Source organism: Diadema setosum, chromosome 10 (assembly GCF_964275005.1).
Source record: "Diadema setosum chromosome 10, eeDiaSeto1, whole genome shotgun sequence".
Taxonomy (NCBI): domain Eukaryota; kingdom Metazoa; phylum Echinodermata; class Echinoidea; order Diadematoida; family Diadematidae; genus Diadema; species Diadema setosum.
In genome coordinates this window covers 11,897,412-11,918,908 of record NC_092694.1, presented here as the reverse complement: position 1 = coordinate 11,918,908, position 21,497 = coordinate 11,897,412, and the positions used below count along the sequence as shown (strand labels likewise).

Here is a 21,497-nt window from a genome sequence, read left to right as displayed (position 1 = left end):
GCGTCACTGAGTTCCAGGTACAAGTGGTGACCACTTAATATATTTAAAGGGATCCGACCACAAACAGAATTCACAGAAATTCCTCACGTTTTACTTTCAAACGTGCGCAACTGATATGCCATTTACTTACTTCTGTACATTACCCACACAATCTATGCTATAAAAAGGCACATGGAAAGACAAAAATCTCTTGACCTTGATGGCAAGAAAACGATGTGTTATCAAAGCTAAGGGTGAAAATGGTACCATGGAAGAACAAAACAGCAGCATTTCTTGGAACAGCCCAAGACATTTGATTATTCAAGGGAGCAACAGTGAGGTCATATCCACAGTGGCCATTTCAGGACCTCTAAATACCAATATGACTGACCTGGTATCACATGGAATACAGTTCTTACAATAATATTAATGTGAACGCCGATTCAAACAGAAAACAATTGACGTCAAATCTGAGTGTGGGAAATTTATGTGACTTCCCCTGACTGTCCGTCATGTGTTCAAGTGTGTATAAAGAGATTTTTCATTCATATGAATTATAATCTGATGTTTTGCAGCATGAAAGCAGTCAAAAAAAGTTTGCAGTGTCTGTATGACTGAATGAGGCTTTAAGCCACTATTTACCATTTACAGATGAAAAACAAACAAACAAACAAAAAACAGCTTTAGTGCTTCATAATAGTTCTAAAATGTGAGCTGTGGCTAAATGTAAAAGTGTTAATCAGTATAATCATTAAGTATTGTTGAATATAAAAATGTGAACAATAGTTTCTTTAAAATCGTTTCTAGAATAAAACGTCTATAGTTATGGTTTATTTAGAAAATTAGTGATATCTCCTTTATATTTGTAGCTTTATTGCCAATCTTTTTTTTATATTATGGTAGGATGTTTTGTGATATAACTGAACTATACGTATGCATCAAATGTGACAACTCAAACATTTTTTTAATCACTGCTCCCGATGGTAAACAGTGGCTTTAAAAGCTTTCACTACAGTGTACCTCGCTCACGTCCTCCCGTGCCTTCTTGGTTTCGGCAGCCTTCCCGCCAGACTCCGCACTCTCATTGTGAGCTTTAGAAGCGACGACGGCTGCCTCGGCCGCCTTCGTAGACTCTGCCGCGGGAGTTTGCTCAGCGGCAGCTGCGGGTCGGGCCCTGTGCGCACCTGCATCACCCGTCCCGGTCACCTTGGCAGACCTGGGGGAGAGTCTGCTGCTGGAGCTCTGGTTGCTGCCGTCCTTCTGCACCGCATTCTGCTTGTTCTGCTTACGCTCCTTCTTGGAGATTGGAGTGATCCATCCTTCACCTGAGAGACAGAATGAGAAAAAAGAATACAGAAGATGAAGAAGCAGAAAAAGAAAGACTGATTAATACCAAAGCTCACATTGAAGTTATAGTATTTTCATAAAGCAGGCCTATTTTCCAATGATATACCTAGGTATAAAGTATTACTTGTTTTTTTACTTTGCACTGTTTTCATGCAAGGTGCACGCGATTAATGGCTGTACATTATAACATACAGGCAAACTGCAGGCAAAAAAAAAAAAATTTTTAATGTCCCTCACCAGATCAAAATCTAAAACCAGAAGAAAGAGCCAAAATTTTTGGGAGTGTATTTTATTCTTGCAGGAGTATCCAGTGCTTAAATATTAGCTAACCCCAATATGCCAAGGCCTGTGACACCCATGGTACAGAGGCACAAAAATAGGAAGAAAAAAAAAAAACAAGAAGAAGAGCACAGACAATGCAACATTAGACGCAGTGCTTTATGTTTACCGACACTATTAAATGTCTCTTGGACACACTGTAAGTATCTTGATTCTTATCACAGGAACCAGTTTAATGTTCTTCTCAGAATACACACAAAGTGACCAGCCACTCCCCCTGGTATATCCTGGTACTATTGAACATTATTAGCCTGACACAAGGAAAATGACAAATTTGTGTCTTTCCCACTTGAAAGGCAACCTGAGAATGAACTTTCTGTGAAATGTGAAATTGATGAATGGAACCAGGAGGTGAAAGAGGTTTGTTCTCAGTATATGACCTTTGACCTCACATGTGATCTACATTTAATACTTTATTCAACTAGATACCATCGTACATCACATCAGGTCATATGACGAAACACAGAATGTGCAAAGTGCAATTTACTAGTAAAGAAATCTTGTTTTCAATAAGTGGTGATAATGATATGGTAGCTTGATAGATTAATGTAAACGCACAAATTTTCCTGATACATTAATAATGTTTGCACATTTCGCGCTACTTTTGGCTAGCACAAATTCTAAAACCTGCGAAAAACATCTTCACAATTTTCCCTGCACATTTTAAATGGGTTGACAATTGTGCAGCGCGAATTCAAGAACCCATGTTTTTTAGGCACTCTGTGAAAAAAAAAAAAAAATAATAATCGTGCAAAAATGGGGACATTTACAGTATTCAAAGTCCCTAAATCTTGATTACACTGTAAAATATACATGAATTTGAGTTGAAACAAGGAGCAGTTCAACCCACTGAAAAATAATTCAGAGACTACAGCCACCTCTTCCTTTGAAGGCATAATTTACCATTTGCAGATGGAACGAAAACCCAGCATTAGTGCTTCAAAATAGAACTCTAATGTGACTTAGGGATAGAAACAACCAATATAAAAATTTCAACCAATATAATTGGTGTTGAATATTGTTAAAAGACAAAATGTGAACGATAGTTATAATAAAAATGTTTCCAGACTACAGTTATGGTTTAATGAGAAAAATAGTGATATCTCCTTATATTTTAGGCTTCACTGCAAAAATTTTATATGGCAGGATGTTTTGTGATACAACTGACCTAATGCATCAAAAGTGATATCTTGAGCATTTTTTAAATCACTGCTCCCAAAGGTAAACAGAACCTTTATGCTATGCTAAATAGCACATTAGTTATTTTCTACAAAGGAAACAATTCATTCTATGCAATTACTCTAATTGACAATTTGACTCCAGCACCTGCACTGATGTGAAACTATAAACATGTTTACTCCATTAAAACTGTGGAACTCCCCATGTAAAAAGAGCCATTATTGTTCACAGCATACACTGTACTCCTACCAAATGTATCATTCATGAGACTGCAATTTCTGTCCTAAATTGCATCCATTTGAAAAGAAGGAATCTCTGGAAATTTGTGTGCAGGTCTATGGGAAATTTGAGAAACAATCCTGAAGTCTTCACGTCATCAAATTTGGGCAGAATGAGATTTGTGCGCAGGCGTCACTTTACATGAACACACAAGGTTATAAAGACATTCGTAAATCCACAATTATTTTTTTTTAAAGTACATCTGTACAATATTGTTGCAACGCTGCAATTCTGTCTATTGCTAACTGATTTGACACCATTTCTCAATGTCAACCTGAAAGTGAATACAGATGCACTTTAGAGGGATGGTATTCATAGTTTTGGCTGAGATGCGGATTCAGATTTGAACTTTTTGCGAGATAATCTGAACCCACTAAAGTGTTGTATATGAAATATTGGATAGCATACAATTCTGAGAGGAATTAAAGTTTAATTGATGAAAATCAGTTTTGAAATGGCTGAGATATCCAAAAATAGAGTGGTCCTAATAAAAGGTGGGACCCAGCTTTTATCAGGATCACTTTGTTTTGCTTTGTTTTTGGATATCTCAGCCATTCCAAAACCAATTTTCATTAAATAAACCATTCATTCCTCTTAGAATTGTATGCTCTTCAACATTTCATATTACATACATGTAAGTGGTTTGTAATTATCTCCCTAAAAGTTTAAACCTGAATCCCCATCTCAACCAAAACTATATGATCCCTTTAACCATCCACTGGTTAGTCAGGGGGGGGGGGGGGTAGGGGTCTTCTGATGGACTCCTGACAGGATCCATACAATGTTTCCTGTCAAGGAGGTACATGTGAATACCACCCTTTATACCATGTCATAAAGTATTTATCTCCCTCTTTTACACTGTAAGCAAATTTCCTTTTCTTTGTGTAAAGGTGACTGATAAATGACGAGTTTGAATTCCTGTTTAGAGTGCCCTGTCCTCTTTTCAATCCCCAATCTGCTTCTCTCTAAACACCATTTGTACTATAAAGCAAAAGTTGGTTTCTGAAGCCTCCTCACTATGGCTAAAGTACGTAGCCCTTTAATAGTTCAGTAGAAACAGACAGAATACAATGTATGGCGAAGGCAATCTTAACCCGTTGAGGATGGGCTGATTTTGCTACAATACCCATTTACCATAGACACCTGCCCGAGTATACTTGGGACGTGTCTTCAATGGGTTAGCTATCCAATCCAACCTAAATGTACAAGGAGTGGCTTCATCGACTCCTGTTCCCAGTACAGGCTTAAAGGTACTAGCCCACATTTGTAAACCTGCAGCAATTGGTCTCATAGTTAGCATGGAGTTTGGGTATGATTGCAGTAACACCTCTGCAAAATTTCGTTCCAATTAGTCCATTACTTTCATAAAAATAAATGAAAATGCACCGTATGCATGCGTATAACGCTCGCTAGCTCCGGTCCACGTACGTACTACTTGCATGCGATACATGTGTAAGTTACATGTACGTACTAGTAGCTAGCCCCGGATACCGCGCCGCAAGGCGCGGTCCTGGCGGCTACCTCGCAGCTGAGCGGGAGCAAAAATCACTGTCACATTCACGGCGACTTCACAAATAAAGCACGGCTAAATTTCTATCATAAACACAGTGACAATTAATACATCACCTTTTCGACTTGGTTTTTCTCACCCATTTAAATCTAGAAACTGCAAAATTTTCTACATTTTTTTTTGGAGTAATAAGCGGCCTGCCCTAGTGCAACAGTGGAAAGACTTGCTGCTATATCCATTAGTACACATTACGCATGTTCTCAATGCACTGCACTGCATGCATGCTGTGCGCCTGTGCAAGTGATTGTGAGTTTCAGTGAGCATCGGTGAGCTGAAGATATTCGCGTTATAAGACAACATTTTCTGCATCATAAGCAATGAAATGCATCAAACAGTCGCCGAAATTAATCATTTAGGTTTAATCGACCCATGTAAGTATTCCTAGTAGTTTTTGTTGAAAAATTAAGGAAATATAGCGCCGAAACGGCACCCGTTTTGTACAACTCCTCGATCTGCATGCAAAAACGGCACAGCCCCAACGCTGCACGTTGGGGCTGGTCGCAGTTAGTACGTAGCTAGCCCGCGCTCGTAATTTGATTTTGGGTCGGGTTGACCCGGTTTGAATTAAAACAATGATTTTCTCTCTTTTATCGAATGGTATAGACAAAGAGCAACAGGTGAGGTACATGTTACTGTTATAACTTGTACTTGAAGTCATATTGGACCTGTTTTATGCAGTTTTGATTTTCGTTGGTTTGCAAATGTGGGCTAGTACCTTTAAAGGGATCGTATAGTTTTGGTTGAGACCTAATTTCAGGTTTCTAACATTTTTTGGTGAGATAATGAGAAACCTCTTATGAAATATGAAAGAGCATGTAATTCTATGAGGAATTCAACATTTATTTCATGAAAATTTGTTTCAACATGGCTGAGATATCCAAAAAAGAGCAATTCTAATTAAGTGTGTGACCCACACTTTATTACAATCGCTTAGTTTTACTTTGTTTTTGGATGTTTCAGTCATTCCAAACCCGATTTTCATCAAATAAACTTTGAATTCCTCTTAAAACGGTATGCTCTGTACTATATCATAAGTGTTTTCTTGGTATCTCGCAAAAAGTTAAAAGCCCAATTCTCATCTCCACCAATACTGTACCATCCCTTTAACAGTTTTGAGAAGCGACTGTTTTTTGGGGTAACCCAGTACATGTAGATAATCAGTGCAGGTCATCGCCCTCTAAAGTCAAAACAAATGACAGCCGATTAACATTGCACAATGTGCACGTTTTTGCGCTCATCACATTTTATTAAACAGCTATTAAACTTGGTACCTGTGTTACTTGAGCAAACGTGGTAGCAATATCATACCATTTATCAGAGGGGAACCTGGTTATTATGAGAACTAAGCCAGTTAATCAAAGGCCTGGTGGGTAAAATCTGAGTGGGCAGTCAGAGCAGTATAAACAGACAAGCGATCTGATTTTGAAAGGGTTTTTGAAATGGTTCATGGAGGCTCCTAATTTTTGCTGCAGTATGAATAGGGTTTAAAGATTAGAGCACTCTACTCGATTCATGAGTGGCATTTGTATCCAAGCAACTAAAGATTTAAATGCCATGTATAGTATTCACATAATTTTATTTATTCATTTTTGTTATTCGCTTATTAATCCTTGAAAGTTGATTCAGAGAAGTGTGACAACTGAAATCAAGAGCTTGATCGATTTTAACTTGAGATAAATACCGGTATAGGCCTAAGTACCGGTATAGGCCTAATAATCTGACTACCAATCAGAGCATGTGGCACATAGAATGAATCACTTTCACTGAGGTTTTTGCTCATATCTATGCATTCCCTAAATTCGTGTTTTGGGGGAAGCATCCCCTTTAAGCCACTTATATGCCATTAACATGACTTTTGAGAACTGTGGTGAGAACCAAAAGTAGTTCTACCACTGATGCCATTGTATGTTCACGAACAGATCTCAACATCCCATAGAATATGCAACTGATATAAAATCATTTCTTTTTTTATACATGCAGTCTGTTAATCATTTCTTCTTCTCTCTTTTTTTTTTTTATACATGCAGTCTCTTAATAGCCTATCGAGGTTGCATTCTGTACACTTCCATGTGACATATCATGCAGTTGTACATTACATGGATATGAAATTACCATAGAACACACAGTGTGGTCCACTGCAAGCAACAGACAGGGGACAACACTAACCTTTTTTCTCTGGAGGAGGCCATTAAAATTTTGGAATTGAGAAATTTTGGTGGCCCGAAAAAGAAATGCAGTGGTCCAAAATAAGAAGAAATACAATGTATAAGAATTCATTTTGAATTTCAGCTGCCCAATCGGCGACCAAAAGATAGCCTTTTTTTTTAAACTTGGTGGTCCAACATAAATTTTCAGTGGCCTCAGGCCACTTGGCCATTACTAATACGTCAAGCCTTGAATATAAAAGACTATTACATTGTACATCGATTCAAAGGAAGAAGAACTTTATAGCATGTCCATATGGTGAATTCACTGCCAGGTACAGTTTTGTAGTGGTACAATGTACCATGAATGTACATTACATAGTACTTTGTACAAGATGTGGGGAGTGGGGCAGGGGAAAAACTTTGAACTTCAAGGAAATGAAGAAGCCTTGCTATATAATCCATACAAGAGATAACAGCCAACAGCCAAAGCCAACAGCCAAACTAGGTTGCCCTATCATTTATCTCCTCTGTGGATTCTGCTTCTGTACTATGCTATGCAATAAACCTTTACTACAAAATGTTCATGTTCTCTTCATAAACAGACCAAGTTAAATAGACGGACAATGTATGAATGTTTTGTGGTTTTTTTTTTCTTCTTTTTTTTTTCCAACAGCCTAGTAATGAAGTATATCATTTACCTGCTCCCTCCTGGTATAGTTCCTTCTAAAGGGAGGAATTCGCTTAGTTGTTGCTACGTCGGGCAAACCTCCGGCAAGTTTTGCTGTTGTCAAGACCACATTTTGTGAACAAAGCATGCATGAAATCTGAGTACAACACACAACTGGTCTATTTCATGCACTACCTCTATGTAGCAAAGCCAGTTCCACTCACAACCAGGAAGTGAATCTGAAACTTGAAGCTTTGCCTGACATATCAACATCTAAATGCATGCATGCAAACTGGACTGAAGTCAACTTTTGGCAGTAGGGACAGATGAACAGATGAACTGAGTTGTGACTTGCTCCTCTGTGGGGCAATCATGGGAGAGGGGGAGGAGTAAAATGTATCCATGAATTTGAAAACATTGATGATTACTAAAACAGGCCTCCTGAACATATCAATCATTTCAGCCAGTCAAAAAGTTCTCATGCCAAGCTACATCGCAGGATCATGCTTTCGTGCAGGATGAACTGAACTGGGCATAGGATGGTGGGGGGGGGGGGGGAGGGGTCCAAAATATTTGCGGAGGTGAGTCATTCCCTCCTGCCATTCTATCTCCTTTCCAATCCACAATCTCCATTTCACTTTCTCTTTCGACGACGACGCTCATCCCACGCTACTCGGCATGACTACTCCAAAGGTTGCAGCATCCTTTACATCCTCAAGTCAGTTGAGGGTACAAAAAGGGGGAGGGGAGGGGGAACCTTGCAGAGCATTTGACCAATTGCGTTTTATAAAAAATGTTAACATGTGCTCATATGCTCAATATGCATTTGACTTTTGCAATATTCAATTTGTTATTGTCACTCATACACTGCAATTTACTCAGTAACACCCTCTTTGAATTCTTTTGACTTGCAGGAGATAAGACCAAAGCCTGATAGTACAAGATAAGAAAGTTTTGCTGGCCTTAAAAGTGAATTGTATTCTATTTTTCTTGTCTAGAAATGGTAATATTGGTCACAATCTGCATTCAATCAAAATCTCAGATACTCTTTTTTTAAATCAATTGGAAAATTTTACCAAAAGAAAACAGAAAACAATTTAACATCTACATCAATGCATAAAATTATACTACAGCTCTGGTGTAATATCAGTTAATGACTTCTCCGAGTGAAAATTTAGTGTGCTTCCTGATCAATGACACTTGAGACAAATGTGGAGCTTAAATTACACGTACTCTTTTCAAACACACTTTACATGTATATCAACCCAATGGCAAAGTTGTCAGAAGATGACACCATTGGGGGTTTAATACCGTGACAAATATGTCAACCATCTTCCCCACATTTCTTGTCAAATCTGTCATAAAAATGCCTCGTTTTGCCTGTTTCACTTTACCTATTCCCTTACCCCAACCATAGCATACATGTATGTGGAGTTCAACGGTAGCTAAGTCTTGGTACATACATATTGATATCCTTCAAAGATTATAGCTTTCCACCCACTAACATTCAAAGTTTCATCTAAATCTCCCACTGATTGGTAATCATCTATTTTCCTAAGAGCAGGAAAGGCAAATCTCTTCCTGATATTTAAAAAAAAATATCCACCAGCATTTAAGGGCAGTTTAAACAATTTTTATGATTTCACATCATGTGATAGTACAGTACCAGTCACCACTAAGTATTACACGTTTACACGATTCGAACGTGTACCCACACAGACGCCAGTATCGTGTATTTGGCACGATCACACGTTTCAAAAGGTGTTCCGAGTCAGTGCGCTCGCGGGGAAACGTGTAGTCGTGCGAATTACACGCAAGTTCGGAAGCCTGCGCGAAGCGTGTAATCGTCGAAACGTGTAGTACTTACACGATATGTCCGCGCGCGCTCTTCGACTCGGTGTACCAGTACATGTATGCATACAGTATGTGTGTGGCGAGTACCGGCAATCCGATCGTATGCATGCCGTGTACGGTACAGTCAGGGAGGTACCGTCACACCTCCCTGCTGGTACAGTAACGGTTTTCTGTGCTGTGCCACATTACGTTAGCTTAGAGTGGCGTAAATTCTCAGGTTTCCAGTCCATTTTCTCTCATTTTTCTCTCTTTTGCTTTCGTATCATTATATCCCTTTATTTTCAGAGTACAATCGTACTTCTGAGAGTGTTTTGCTCATTTTTTGTTAAGTGATTACCTCGTTAGCAACAATACTGGAGGTGAGTTTTTGGGTAGTGTTTGATTGAACGATGTTGCAACGTTGTTGATTATAAGCTGTACAGTATTCTTACCGTAAAGTGTCTTCGTCGTTCGTCGTCAAGCTTCATGTTTTCACCCTGGTTTTCCTCATCGTGGTTTTCCAATTCCATTTTGTTTTCCGGTGCAAGATGTTCTGTGTATTTTTTTCTGCGGTAAAATGCCATTATCGATCGTGTATCCATCATAGTTTTCCACCTCCATTTCATTTTTGTAAGATCTAACGTTAGCTAGTCGTAGGGTCTGCGATGTCTGAATCGTTTGCTGATGTGTTTTGTGACAGTGACTCTGATGGGAATGATTTTAAGTTGCGGTGGATAAGATTGGCTGTAATGATAGTAATGATAATGGGTGTGGTGGTATTGATGTACGAGCTCTGATGGTGATGCAATTTATTTCGAGTGACCGACATGATGACGTTGACGATGGCGAGTACAAGTAGCCTAGATCATGGATGGGCCTGTAAGTGTATCGAATGACACTTGGGCGGGCAGGCGCATGGGTGGCTGACATGACGCCCGCTCGCTCGTGCGCCCGCGCAGGACAGTGGTCTAGAGACCTTCATTTTTTTTTCTTTTCTTTTCTTTTCGTTTGTTCACTCGGGTGTAGTGCTCCCAAAATTCATGTCTTTGAAGTCCTGTCTCTGGGTGTAGAAACTCACCCAAATTAATTTGTAGACAATAAGTTTGTTCAAGTCCAGTCTGTAATGCTAACTTAATTTCTACTTTAGAACTCGATGAAATCCCATTTTCTTTGCTCATTTTCCCACTATTAAATTATTTAGAACTCTACTAAATTTCTGATGTATTGCATTCACTATTGGGCTATATTATTAAAAGCACCTGCTAAGCAGGTGTTTCATACTTCCTTTTTCATTTCCTTCCTGTCACTTTTTTCTTTGACCCTGGATGAAAAAAAGGATACAATCTTGCTATGTAAAGACAGAAAAAATACCATCGTGAAAATATTATGACAGTAAGCTAATAAAAAGAAAAAAAAATAGGCGAGTGATGAAAGTTCTTGCACATTTGTAAAATCATAAATCAAAGGTGATTTCTTATGAAGCATCACACCTCTTTCAAAGAAAATAATGTGCACTACAAGTATACAACAGTTCAAATGATGAAGTGAAATCTGAAAACTGTCGTGGCATCCAATCGTCGACCTTGTTGCCTTCCAATATTACTAGTAAATGAGAATATATATATATTTTTTTTTTGTCCGTCATGCCGATTTTCGTATAGTTGATGCCGAGGAGCGAAACACGAGCTCATAAAAGACCGAGTTAATTTGGCTCATTCACGTTTTCCTCTTTAATGATAAAACTAGTGGTCTCTTTATAAGCACTGAAGACTGTCAGAAATGATGCTCGTGACGTTGTTACATAACCGGCATGAGCAGTACGTATACTACAACCACCACATGCGATTATTAAATGGTACGATATCTAAGTTGGAACACATGAAATGCAAAAATAAAGGATGTGCTACTTGTGTATAGCGAATTAATGTCAGGATTATGATCAGAAAAAAAAAAACAATCTTGTAACGATACATCAATGCGTACAAAACAACATCAAATTATAATGTTCATATTTGATTCACAATCAAGAATTTAACATATATTTTCATGTTTATGTTCAGAAACATGTCATTGACATTTCCAGGATAAAACGGGCCAACGATTTTGCAAAATGTCTTCCAGCGAAAGGATGGACTCGACCAATCGAAACGAAACGATTAACGAGAGACGCGGTTTTCGTCATTACGTAACACAAGTTCAAATGGTTTATTTAGTGATCCATGCACCATTCTTATCACGTTGTGTACACTTAATCGTTTACACATCACAGGACATTTCCCGCCGGGCCACCAAAAAAGCCGGATGTTTGCCTTATAGTTTTGAAAATGAACAGCGGTAACTATTGGCTCCTTGAGCTGCTAGAATAAATGTCAGATGACCATATTGTTTGCTCTTAATTTTGGAAATGAATAACTGTAATATTCGACTCCGTATAATACAAAAATAAATGTCGGATGTTTGCTTATACTTTTGGAAATGAATGATGGTAAGATTCAGCTCCGTACGGTGCTGAAATCAATGTCAGATATTTGATTTTGCGTTCGGAAATGAATAAGGATAAAATACGGCTCCGGAAGATGCTGAAATAAATGTCGAATGTTTGCTTTGACGGTCAGATATAAATGATAATGATATTCAACTCCGTACGATGATAAACTAAATGCCGAAAGTTTACTTTTACGTTCGAAAGTAAATAAAAATAATATTCAGCTCCGGAAGATGCTAAAGTAAAATGTCGAATTATCCCTTTGGCGTTCGGAAATGAATAACAATAATAATCAACTTCGTACAACGATGAGATAAATGTCGGATGTTTGCCTTACTTTCGAAAGTAATAGCAATAACATTCGGCTTCAGAAGATGCTGAAAGAATGTCACATGATTGTTTTTACGTTCGGAAATGAATAACAGTTATATTTTGCTCCATGCGATGCTAAATAACTGTCGGATGTTTGCTTTTAAATTTCGAAATGAATAACAGTAACATTTAACTGCGTTTGATGGTGAAGTTAATGTTTGCTTTGACGTTCAGGAATGAATAACAATAGTATTTAAGTCCGATGAAAAATACTAGTAAATGTCTGATGTTTGCTTTTATGTTCGAAAGTAAATAGCAATAACATTCAGCTCCGGAAGATGCTAAAATAAATGTTGAATGTTTACTTTGGCGTTCGGAAATGAATAACAATAGTATTCAACTCAGTACGATGATGAAATAATTGCTGGATGTTCGCTTTTATATACGTTCGAAAGTGAATGGCAATTAACATTCAGCTCAGGAAGATGCTAAAATATAATGTCGAATGATCCCTTTGACGTTCGGAAATGCTAATAACAATGATATTCAGCTCCGTACGATGATGAAATAAATGCCGAATGTTCGTTTTTACGTTCGAAAGTAAATAGTGCTCAATAACATTCGGCTTCGGAAGATGCCAAAATAAAGGTCAGATGATTGCTTGAACGTTCGGAAGTGAACAGCAGTAACATTCTGCTCAATAACCAAGATGCTGAAATAAACATCAGACATTTGCTATTTCACGTTTCGAAATAATAACAATAACATTCAGATGCGTTTGATTAAAGTAATGTCGGATGTCTGCCTTGACGTTTGAATGTGAAAAACAGTACCACATTCGGCTCCGTATGATGCTGAAATGTGTCAGATGATTCATTTCACTTTCGGAAGTGGACATCAGTAACATTCCGCTCCTTACGATCATAATGTCGGGTGTTTGCTTTTGAATTTGGAGATGAATAACGGTAATATTCTGCTCCGTACGATGCTAAAATAAGTAACAAATTGTTGCTTTTACATTTGGAAATGATTAACGGTATCAATCGGCTCACTTAGATGATAAAATAAAGAGCGGATGTTTGCTTTCACGTTCGGAAATGAATAAGGATGATATTCAGGTCCGTAACATATAGAATGAATTAATGTCGGTTGCTTGGTTTTACATTTGAAAATGATTAACGGTAACATTCGGCTCCGGAAGGTGTTCAAATACTTGTAAAGCAAATGTTGGATGATTGCTTAAATTTCCATCAAAAATAAATAACGGTAATTTTTGGCTCTTGTATACGATGCTAAAACAAATGTCGGATGTTTACAATGTCTGCAATGCTCCCACTTTCTCATTTCAAACCTAGATTTTGACCGTGGCATCAACTTTTCATTCAATCTATAAGCCTATATGTGTATATATTTGCGAAATCTTAGAACTCAGAATAACGGTATAAGATGATTAAATTTTCTATTCATTTATTTTAGACGTGGGTACCTGTATCATTCAGTAATACTTGATATTTATTTTTCTATGTTTAGTAGGACCGATGTTTTTTTTTTGTTTTTTGTTTTTTTTTTTTGGGGGGGGGGCACCAAAAAATAAAAATCAATCATTTTGGTGGCCACCAAAATAAAAGTTATAGTGTGGAGCCCTGGTCTTTTGTGGATAAAGTGTCTTGCTGAAGGGCAAATATCGGGCTTCGAGTGGACCCTGGAACCGCGAACCCGTACCACGGCTAATTGATTCAGATTTTACTTGTATTTGCAGGTCAACTTTAGATAGACCTTTTTTCCCTTTTTTTTTTTTTTTTTTTTTTTTTTTTTTTTTTTTTTGCGATACAGCTGGGGCTTCATGCGCATTTATTTACAACAACAGTAAATCCGAAGACGAGCAGAAAGAATGTCAGCACCAGGAGTAATCGCACCGGGCCGAAAGGGGAAAAGGAAAAGTTGTATATCCTGAATCTACCCCCCACATCGACAAGAAGACAAATGAAAAAAAAGAAAAAGAAAAATATGAATGGACCCACATGAAGGCATTGAAGCATAATTCTGGAAAATCTGCGGGATATTCGTTATTTCATTTTGCTGTGTTCAAACTATACACCAGTATAGCTTTTCGAGTGTGATCTTAATGCGTATTGAATGTGCTATGGACTTTATGTTTATAATGCGAAAGAGGGTAACTATACAACAATTAACGACATTGATAACGCCAAACATTCGGAAATTTCAGAGTGCGAGAAAAATAAGACGTCCCGGAAGTACGCCAGACATCATAATTGCTTTTTTTTAATTCCTTTATAGCTCCACAGCATCACCTAGGAAAATCAATTTGACCAAGAACAAAAGCGCGTCCCTCTTTTCTTCCTGGGCAATTACCCCGGACCCTTCCCCTGGCCCTAATCCTAACCATAACCCTAACCTAAACCTAACCCTAATCTTTACTCTAACCTTACCATTAACCAGTATTTAGCGGGGGAGGGGGGGGGGGGTAATTGCTCTCTGGGGTTAATTGCCCGGATTAGGTTGCAACACACAACAAAAACCTCTTCCCTAGCCCTACACCTTCCCGATCTCCGTGTGCTGTCAGGTGAAACGACATGTTCAAATACAAGAATAAAACAACAGTAGGTATTGATTGAAACTCGACACCCATTCATGCCAGCCAGGCCTGGCTGAAATGTAACTTCAAAGCACATTCCGACAGCTGGCTGACAAGACCAAATTAATGGCAAAGGAATTTGCGTGCGCGTTTGAATTGCTCAACTTTACTGGAGGGCCTGGGAGCGGGAAAAACAAGGATGATTACTATCTGTGAGTTATCAAAAGCAGACTTTCGAACAATTGCAAACGTCATGATACTATTTTGTCTTCCTTTTGGACAGAAAGAAAAAAATCACAAAGACGAGTTGAGTACACGTTGTATCACAATTTTTTTACATAGCCATGCAAAAAGATTACTACACTCATGTCATGACAAGAAATGAATCAATATTCCAAGACAAATACAAAGCAGCCTCGGGTACTGACGGTGACAAGAGACGCCACGCATTCACGATGCACGTTGGGGAGCAACAGGGAGGTGGGAAGAGACTCTTCCCGCCTCCCTGGGAGCAACATGGAGTTGGCAGGTGGAGGGGTGATCCTGGAGTTAGATACTCCGTGACAACAGGGAGGTGGAAGAGAGACACTCCACCTCCCTGGTGACAACACGATTGTGACGATCTCAAAGCATGGACCCTACCACGCCCAGCAAATCTGCGTGCTACTTCTCAAAATTTGAAGGAACTTTGTCTCTGATCTCTTGAGTTGTTTTTGCTAAATATCAGGAGCTTTTCATGCCTGAAGTTCAAATGGATGGTTGCCAAAAATTTCATAATTTATAAATCTCTCAGTAATTTATTTTAGGCTGTTGACGCTACCGTAAAAAACATTAGAAATTTCATATAAACTAGTCAGGATAAAGACAAAAAAATCTCCGCACAAAACAAATGCAAGTATTTTTTATTGTCACTGGTAGTCAAATTTGTGTTTTACAGATAATCAAATTATGATTAAAGCAATAGGTATAGTATTAACTATTGCATTACACGTAGTAACACTTTCATGATAAGTTTGACGTTTTAAACGGCTACATTAACAAAAATCGCAGGAGAGTTTTTTTTAAGGAGTTCAACTATTTCTAAACGTGAAGGGATGTTAAATGAAAGGGAAAAAAGAATCAACGTTTGTAATCCTGGGTCTTCGACTTGAGCTATCTTTAATTAAACATTCCTTCTCTGTTCATCTCCAAGACCCCAGACTGTTCATGACCTCCGAGAATGCGCCAGTACGCGCGGTTTCTTCTGGTGATTGGTCTCTCTCTCTCTCCACCCCTCCCCATTCCCCAGTCTGGCACCTTGGCATCGTGGGAACTTCCATGTGAAGCGTGCCAAGTTACCACGACTGCATGCTTGCAGTGTAATAATGCGAGCAGCAAGTGGTAGACATTTTCTTCTGCTGCTGCTACTTTTACTGCCGAAATACTAGTACTCGGCTTTGTCACCACACACTACCACCAGTTATTTGGCGAGACACACGTTGTGTATTGGAATATAAATGGACTTTTGCACCTTCCTGAATTGAGTAAGTGTCTGACAGTTGCTGAAATCGTGACATCGCTAACGTTAGACAGTCGGCGTTAGTTTGGCCGTTAGTTTTAGGCTTGCGTATGCGTGATTTCATGGGTTCAATGTTCGAGGAAAATGTTGGCTGTGGGGAAAAAGGTGGCTTCGAAATTTTTGCTTGCCCGATTCCATTGACTGCGCCCATGAGTACAAATTTGACGACCATCGCGAGTCGACGATGATAGTGCTGTTTAGGCAGCTGTGCATGCTGTACTAGTGTATAACTGTATATTGTGCACGAAGAATTTTCCGGCACATGGCAGCAGGACGATATGGTCTCTTTCCACCTCCCTGATTAGTAACGAATTTAACATTGTAGTATTTTTGCGGTGTGCCGTAGCATGCTGCTGCTATCCATCCATGCTCGAACGTCGTCTGCTCAACATAGCGCTGTCTGGATTCGATCAGCGCGCACAATGTGCACACGCATGCAACACGCCCGAAACGTGTAAAAGAAAAATACGCGTATCCCTCGCTCGGACATCGGCACTGAATCGTGAAGTTCTGAACGCTACACGTTTCCCTCTGCGGGCGGGACTGTGCGAGCGAATCGTGTAAAGTTCACTTCCACTCGATTCGCTCACGCGAAACGGGTGAGCGGACCCGAAACGTGTAAACGTGTAATACTTAGTGGTGACTGGTACTGTACAACGTACATAAATTGCTGAGGAAGAGATTTGTGGAATTTACTGTGGTCCTTGAGCAGATAAACCAATACTCTGACAAACCCAAAACATAATGAACAAGGATGATGACATATGTAAGAGGCTCATATGTCAGTAGCTAAAAGTAGCAACAAAATTTCATAATACAATGCCACTTGCTTTAAACAACTTTGCCTGTGTAGAATTTATGCATTATACTTTTTTCTTTTGTTTTATTCCTTGAGCACCCAATGTATTCTTATGTGTCATCCTTGTTCACTGTAGTTGTTATGAATTTGAAAACATTTCTCATCCCAATCACACTATACAGTGTAATTCTGAAATTCTACACCCAAAATATAACCATTTTCATAACGGATCTGATACAAAGTCAGAAGTCTGAAAATCATATGGAGGTCTCTTTCAATGAGAGAGAGAGAGAGAGATAGGGGGGGGGGGGCAATATTTGGGCTACCTCCTGGTCTTTTTATTGACAACATGAATATCACAGAATTATATTATAGGTAATAAGCTCTGACATGTTTCACAGTTTTAAATTAATCTTTCTATTATACAGTACAGTTTTCCTTGAATGGCCATCTCAAGGAGTCTTCTTGTTAATACTTCAAGATTGGAATGAAAAGTCTGATTTTCACATATATCATGAAGGTATGGTCATAGTGTATTGTATGTACATTGTCATGACCACAGGATTTATGTGTTCATTTGAAAGTCATGCTGAAGAATATATGCACTAATTAAAACCCTGAGCATGCTCCTGGCAGTTAAAACTCTGTGCACATATTGCATCCAAATCAAAGCAGGTGGTGATCACTGCTAGTTAAGAACAATTTGCATCATTAAAGATAGGCCATCCCTTTTGCATTCCTTCCCAAATAGCACAGAACATGAAATATTCCATCAAAATGACAAGACTATTGTAAAGATAACATTTCTGTGAAATTTGAAGGTTGTTAGCCGTTGAAATTCAGATAATGCACCAAATGCTCACCATAACGTATTCTGTGTACTAAGCACAGCTGCATGCATTAATCCTCCTGTGGTTGTACTTCGAACAAAAGATCCACGTTAAAGCTGTCAGAAAAGAAGAATTTACTAGCTTCTTTTACTTTGTTGTTTATGAAAAATAACAACACACCACTTACATGAACTACATAAGTGCATCACACAGGTCTGTAAAACTAGACTATTATATTGTAGTTTAGATTTGTAATTTTTTCATAGTACGAAAAAATCATTTGAATCTTAACAGTCAATTTAACGCAACAAATAAAGACCCTCTTGAGTTCAAAATTTACAGCATGAGGTTTCCAAATAGTGTTTTCTTCAATACCTACAATGTGTTCTCACCAAATCTTCAAAAATTTGCTTGCGAAAGGGATGGTCTGTCTTTAACACATAAAGGAAAAATAACTAATGAAATCAAAGCGAATCATTCTTTTGTCTAGCTCTTGTGAATTCACAGTTTAGAAAAAAACTAGAAATGTCGCTTTGGCGACTGGTATGCCTCCGCCATAATGCATGATTTTCCCAATAGGTCTAGATAGTACATGTGGACACTGTGTGATTACATTTTCACAAAATTGGCAAAATATTGGAATGACAAGTTTGTCACAAATGTGTTGAATGTTCACCTTCCTTGACGTAGGTTCAATTGGATGAATAGGAGAGCATGTATCTAGGGATTTAAGGACTTTAACTTGACTTTGACCCATTCATACATTTAGGCACTGAGTAATTTTCAAGGTACAGGTGTGGAGAAAAAGTGCAATTTCTCGATTGAATAGTAAATTGTTACCATTTTCATCTGGCCCTTGACCCTAAAATTCATAAGTTAATTACTTTCAGGTAAAACATGCATAATATGTACTAAGTTTCAAGGTAACTTGAGCCACTTCCGAGATATGGAGGAAAAAGTTAGTTCAGCACTTTCACTTGATCTTTGACCTTTTGACCTTTGAGGCAAAAAGAGAAAAAAAAAACTTTCCAGAGAATTTCTATTAGGTTACACACGCATACACCAAGTGTAAAAATATAACCCTGCTGGCATTGCATAAATATGAGGGTAATAGTAAAATTTTGAAGTCTTGCACTTGACCTTTGACCCCTGACCTTTGACCCCATGAACCCTACATTCTCTAGATAATCACTTCCAGTCAGTACATGTATATACTATGTTCCATGAAGATACCTTGAACAAATTTCCAAGGTACGGAGAAAAAAAAAGAAGTTTTAATATTTTTACTTGACCTTTTGACCTTTGACCTCATGACCCAAACTTTCACCAGAGAATCTTAATTGGGTAATACATGTATACACTAAGTTTCAAGAAAATCTCTTCAGGCATTCAATAGCTATGGTGGAAATAGTGAAATTCTATGTATTTGACCCTGACCTTTTGACCTTTGACCTTTGACCTCATGACCCAAACTTTCACCAGAGAATCTTAATTGGGTAAAACATGTATACACTAAGTTTCAAGAAAATATCTTCAGGCATTCAATAGATATGGTGGAAATAGTGAAGTTTTATGTATTTGACCTTGACCTTTTGACCTTTGACCTTGAGCATGTGCACCCAAAAGTTGATAGGCACAACTTCACCCCCCAATACACATACATGCCAAGTTTCATTAGGATACCTCAACAGGATTCGATAGTTACCTTGTCCACAAAATTCATTACGGACGGACGGAAGGACGGACGGACGGACGGACGGACGGACGGACGGACGGACGGACGGACAACCCGAAAACATAATGCCTCCGGCACCACTTCGTGGCGGAGGCATAAAAAAATCATGATCCCCATCTTTAGTAGTGCATACAGTTCTTACTTGAATGGATTGATCTACATGTAGACAGTGACTTTGAGCCTAGACCCTTGACTTAAACAGTGACCTCAAACTTGCGGTAATGCACATACAACCTGCTGACATTTACATGCACAAAACTTCCTTCTGCAACACTGTCCCCCGAGTACCTTTCATTCTATTGTGTATTTCAAGGCAATTATAACAAGACAGTACTTTACCCTGGCTTTTACTGTGCGCGTATCACAATTGATGGCATTTGAAGATTTCTCTTCCCTGCTTTCGCTCTTCTTTTCTCCTCTTTACTGGCATGCACTAAGTTGTTGGTGTGCCGATAAGACTGTACAGTGTACAAAAACTTTTGTCTGTCCATACAATGAAACCTGTTCGTAAGGACCATCCAGAGACCTCAATCATTCCTGAGGTGATAGGACCTCGTACATTTTCAGGCCAGAAAAAAAAAAGAAGTTTTGCAGAATAACATCAATGTTGATGACAAATAATGCAGAAACATTGTCTCAATAGATGACACTAATAATTTTTCTGCCTTAAAACTGAATCAGTATCTTTGATACTCAAAATTATTGAGATACAATGTACGAAGTCTTGCCGCATCAGCAACGTTATGGGTAACAAATGTATGATCACATCTACAGTATAAAACAAGCACTCCTTTTGTTTTATTATTGAGCCCAATGCCACATTGTGAAATGTACCTGAACATTGGTTTCATAACAGCCTATCTCATACGAAAGCTTGAACAACCCATTTTGCCAACAGCATGAGATGGAAAGTTAATTGATTGAATCTATTTTAGTTGTTTTCTAATGTCTCTCAACTTCCTACAAATGAGAACATTGGATTTCCTGTTAATCGGCAAAGTGCTTTCGTTTGTTTGTTTGTTTCCAAGAATAACAATTTATGTTGTGATGTACAGTTGTATCAATCACCCGACCCAGCATGCCAGGCTAGGCCAAGCCCAGTTCTGTGCCAGAAACAGAATCCTTGCCCTTTCCATGAACGACCACCCCTCTCAATCAATAAAAACTCTCAAGACTTTCCGCTCCATCCTCCTCATTTTATGAAGAATCTTTACCATTTCTTCCCCTACCCCCCCCCCCACCATCAACTACATTTCCGTCATATTTCTTTTCTCATCTTGTCTCTTTATATATTTCCCTTTGTAGCCATGGCAACAAGCAGCAGACTGATTTCAGAATCTGTTTGGCCATGGGGAGACAAACCAATGCTGACAGAAAGACAAAACTGCTCTTGGCTGGTCTCAAAGCTGTTGATCCATCCCCTTTCTTTCTCATCTTGTTTTTTTATTACCATGGTAACCTTCATCAGTTCCCAGGCCAACAGACAAAGAAAGATGGAGAAAGAGAGATTTCTTTAAAAGTAACTCTTCTATTGTCCGAATCTCGCGTCGTGAATTAGCGCCATTGCATCAGCATCATCCGAATCTATCGCCAAGAGAGCCTGTTGCCGGCGTTTGAGGATGAAGACGATCAATTAACGTCTTTGTGCTTCATGTGTCTGCTTTGACAGTCTTTACCTCACAGTGAAGGTCGGATTCATGGAAATGGAAGGCCTGGCATATAACTAAACCCTGGATGATCAGGGAAACGACGAGGGAAGGCGGAATGATTCTCTCTCTGGAAACCAATATTATAGCTTTGCTTCAGGTCTAATGAGCCGTATGCAGGAAAGCAAGTGATGCT

The 21,497-nt window shown here is 38.7% G+C and overlaps 1 protein-coding gene across 1 annotated transcript in view; it reads right to left on the bottom strand.

The window, feature by feature from the left end:
- The window catches only part of LOC140233745 (uncharacterized), a 38,282-nt gene that overhangs the window by 6,570 nt on the left and 10,215 nt on the right, over nucleotides 1-21,497 (bottom strand). The window contains exon 3 of the mRNA XM_072313846.1: nucleotides 1,000-1,304. Within this exon, the coding sequence (XP_072169947.1) occupies nucleotides 1,000-1,304 (305 nt within the window). The remainder of the gene's footprint in view (nucleotides 1-999; nucleotides 1,305-21,497) is intronic.